The sequence below is a fragment of the Salvelinus sp. IW2-2015 genome, unplaced genomic scaffold (genome assembly GCF_002910315.2).
Source record: "Salvelinus sp. IW2-2015 unplaced genomic scaffold, ASM291031v2 Un_scaffold4641, whole genome shotgun sequence".
NCBI classification, from domain to species: Eukaryota; Metazoa; Chordata; class Actinopteri; order Salmoniformes; family Salmonidae; genus Salvelinus; species Salvelinus sp. IW2-2015.
Genome location: NW_019945911.1, coordinates 13313 through 17194, shown reverse-complemented (window position 1 = coordinate 17194; position 3882 = coordinate 13313). Strand labels below are relative to the sequence as shown.

The window sequence follows — 3882 nt, the reverse complement described above, 5'->3', positions numbered from 1 at the left end:
ACCGGGCGCTCGCCATCATGCCCCAGACGTGACCCTCTCCCCCTGGTGGGCCCTGTGGGCCTGGATCTCAGCTTGCCCTGGCTCTCTCTCTGGTGCATGGAGCTGATGTCAGCCAGGCGGCTGCTGATCTTGAGGGCCCCTCGGAGGCCCACTCCATGGGCTTGCTCAGGTCTTACAAGCCCCGCATGAAGGTCATGTGGAGCTAGAGAGACTTCAGGTTCTGTCGCTGCACTTGGTTGGAGTAGTGTGACGGACGAAGCCTGGGGTTTGGCTTCCGGGCTTCGGTCAGATGCCCAGAACAGAGAAACCAGAGGGTCTGTAGGTGGCCAGTGCTGGAAGCACTTCTTCATTCAACCTTAGGGGACGATAATGAGAGAAAGATACCATTAAATATTGTATTCCAACATAGAGAACTGGATGAACGTCTCCCAGAAAACTACAACAACACAGTGGTCTCATAGATGGTGCATTTCTTATGAAAAAAAAGGTGACACAATTTTGAAAAACCTGTCAAAGCGAATACAAATAAAGCATATTGATGTGAAGGGAGAAAGACAGAAAGACCGAGGACGAGAGGAAGAGAGAAGGTGAGGAAGGACAAGGAAAGAGAGAAAGAGAGCGAACGAAGGGAGGAAGTAAGGAAGGAAGGAGGAAGAGAGGAAGGAGGAAAGGAAAGGAGGAAAGAGGAAGGATGTCATAGATTGAGACAGGAGAACAACCAGGCAGTTGGTTTAGAAGCAGTTGAAGGATTCACTTCTACAAATTGAGATACCTCCTTGATACTGATGGAAATAGAAGCCAGTATGTAGACGCCATCTATGATGTGTTACATAACAGGGAATAACGGGAACAGTCCCCTATTAACAACATACACCTTTTATCCCCTTACCTTCCTGTCAAGAGTGGAATCCTGTTGCTTGTGCTAGGGACGCTGTCTTTGCCGTCGCACAGGGTGCAGGAGCCGGACCCATGTTCCACATCATCCTCCATGGCGCCAAGGCCCCAGCCCCGTGACCCACCGCTTCATCTTTAATGCCAGGTACCGTGGGTCCCGTTCAAGCAAGACTTTCCTGCACCACGCACTGTAGGCGCTTGTCCAGCAGGAGTCCTACCTCCACCAGGCGCCCGTTCTCCCCATCCTCCCTCCCTCCTATCCCTCCTCCTCTCCAATTCCCCATGCCTCCCTCCTCCTATCCCTCCTCGCCCATCCCCTTCCATCCTCCCTCCTCCTATCCCCCTCCTCCCAACTCTCCAGGAACAGGGTTGGAGTTAAAACCTACAGGAGGGTCTCTCTCCAGGAACAGGGTTGGAGCTAAAACCTACAGGAGGGTCTCTCTCCAGGAACAGGGTTGGAGTTAAAACCTACAGGAGGGTAGTTCTCCAGGAACAGGGTTTGAGTTAAAACCTACAGGAGGGTTTCTCTCCAATAACACAGTTGGAGTTAAAACCTCCAGGAGGGTATCTCTCCAGGAACAGGGTTGGAGTCTTGGAGAGACTTGCTGAATTGTCTTTCTATCTTATCTTTTTAAGGTTGATGAGAAGCTGCTTCCAGCGCTGGCTGCCACAGACCCTCTGGTCCTTCCCAGCCCGGACCAGCCCCTCTCCTCGGGCCCCGTCCACTCCTCCACCTGCCCCAGCGATGACCTGAGTCTTCTGGCCCACATGACCTCATGCGGGGGCTCAGACCTGAGCCAAGCCCATGGAGGGCTCCCCGAAGACGGGCCCTTCAATATCCAGAGCCCCCTGGCTGACATCAGCTCCATCGCCCAGAGAGAGAGCCAGGCAGCTGAGATCCAGGCCCAGGGCTACCCAGAGGTAGAGGTCCCGTCTGGGGCAGATGGAGAGGCGGCGGGGGGTAAGGCTGGAGGTGACACAGCTAGCACCACATCTGAAACAGAAAGGTCTGATGATGGGAAGGACAAAGAGATGGAGAAGATACAGACCACGGCTACTACTCAGGTGGGTGACATAAATATCCTACCTCCAATATAGGCCGTCATTGTAAATAAGAATTTGATCTAAAACTGACTTGCCAAGTGAAATAAATGAAGAAAAAAAAAAWAAWAAWAATGTTTTAAACCAAGTGAGATAACTCTGGTCCTTCAATTGCTACTGTACTTCAGTAACTGAGATGCTGATCTAAGCTAATGTTTACACAGCTGGCTAACACAGCTGGCTAACACTGATGGCTAACACAGCTGGCTAACACAGCTGGCTAACACAGCTGGCTAACACAGTTGGCTAACACAGCTGGCTAACACTGATGGCTAACACAGCTGGCTAACACAGCTGGCTAACACAGCTGGCTAACACAGCTGGCTAACACAGCTGGCTAACACAGCTGGCTAACACAGCTGGCTAACACTGCTGGCTAACACTGCTGGCTAACACTGCTGGCTAACACTGCTGGCTAACACTGCTGGTTAACACTGCTGGCTAACACCAGTAGCAGGAAATTGATCCCAAACAATCCTGATACCTTCACAAAAAAAAAGCTAATTTAGTTATAGTTGTTAGCTTAGCTTCCTTAGCAGTTTTATTTTCAATATTCAGGTTCTTTTGACTGTTGTTTTTAAGGTCATGTATTGTTCCCCTCCACAGTGATCCAGTTTGAGCGATACCTAGCTATTTAGCTTAGCCAATTAGCTTTTTGCTGAAGATATTGTTGTTAGGCTAGCAATTGTAGTTAACCAATTCAGCAGTTATTGTTGCTAGTTTACCACCATTCCTTTACCTGTCCCTGCTCCCTGGATGCTCCACGGTCGTACGGCGGCCCAGTCAGATCGTGACCTGTCTCTCTACTCCCCCCTACAGGCGCTCCGTGGTCGTCCGGCAGCCCAGTCAGAGCCTGACCTGTCTCTCTACTTCCCCCTACAGGCNGGCGCTCTGTGGTCGTACGGCGACCCAGTCAGAGCGTGACCTGTCTCTCTACTTCCCCCTACAGGCGCTCCGTGGTCGTCCGGCAGCCCAGTCGGAGCGTGACCTGCGTGTGGACCTGGGCTTCAGAGGGATGATGACAGAACCCATGACGGAGGAGCAGCGACGCCAGTTCAGTCCCGGGCCTCGCACCACCATGTTCCGTATCCCAGAGTTCAAGTGGTCGCCCATGCATCAGCGCCTCCTCACAGACCTGCTGGTCGCCCTGGAGACCGACGTGCACATGTGGAGGAGGTGAGGGTGGTCGGACTGTGTTGGTTTACGTCCCTGTTAGTGAGGATTTCTCATTTGTCTCAAGATAATCCATCCACCTGACAGGTGTGGCACATCAACAAGCTGATTAAACAGCGTGATCATTACACAGGTGCACCTTGTGCTGGGGATAATAAAAGGCCACTCTAAAATGGGCAGTTTTATCACACAACACAATGCCACAGATGTATCTTGTTTTGAGGGAGCGTGCAATTGGCATGCTGACTGCAGGAATGTGCACCAAAGCTGTTGCCAGATAATTGAATGTTAATTTCTCTACCATAAGCCGCCTCCAACATCGTTTAGAGAATTTGGAAGTACGTCCAACCGGCCTCACAACCACAGACCAAGTGTAACCACGYCAGYCCAGGACCTCCACATCCAGCTTCTTCACCTGCGGGATYRTCTGAGGCCAGCYAMMCAGACAGCTGATGAAACTGAGGAGTATTTCTGTCTGTAATAAAGCCTTTTTGTGGGGAAAAAACACATTCTGATTGGCTGGGCCTCACTCTCCAGTAGKTGGGCCTGGCTCCCAAGTGGGTGGGCTTATGCCCTCCCAKGCCCACCCAGGGCTGCACCCCTGCCCAGTCATGGATTTACATTGACTGATTTCCTTATATGAACTGTAACTTAGTCAAATCTTTTTTTTAAATGAAGGGGTCTTAATACTTTTCGAATGTGTATATATATATA

General features: G+C 51.0%; 1 protein-coding gene across 1 annotated transcript; it reads left to right on the top strand.

Moving 5' to 3' along the window:
- Positions 1-1520: 1520 nt before the first annotated feature.
- On the top strand, positions 1521-3171 carry LOC112077512 (neurobeachin-like; the record flags this gene model as incomplete). The annotated part of the gene is made up of 2 exons (XM_024144008.2): positions 1521-1959; positions 2945-3171. Coding segments are annotated over exons 1-2 (524 nt in total), but the record flags the coding sequence as incomplete, so codon positions are not given.
- Between the last annotated feature and the right edge of the window lie 711 nt (positions 3172-3882).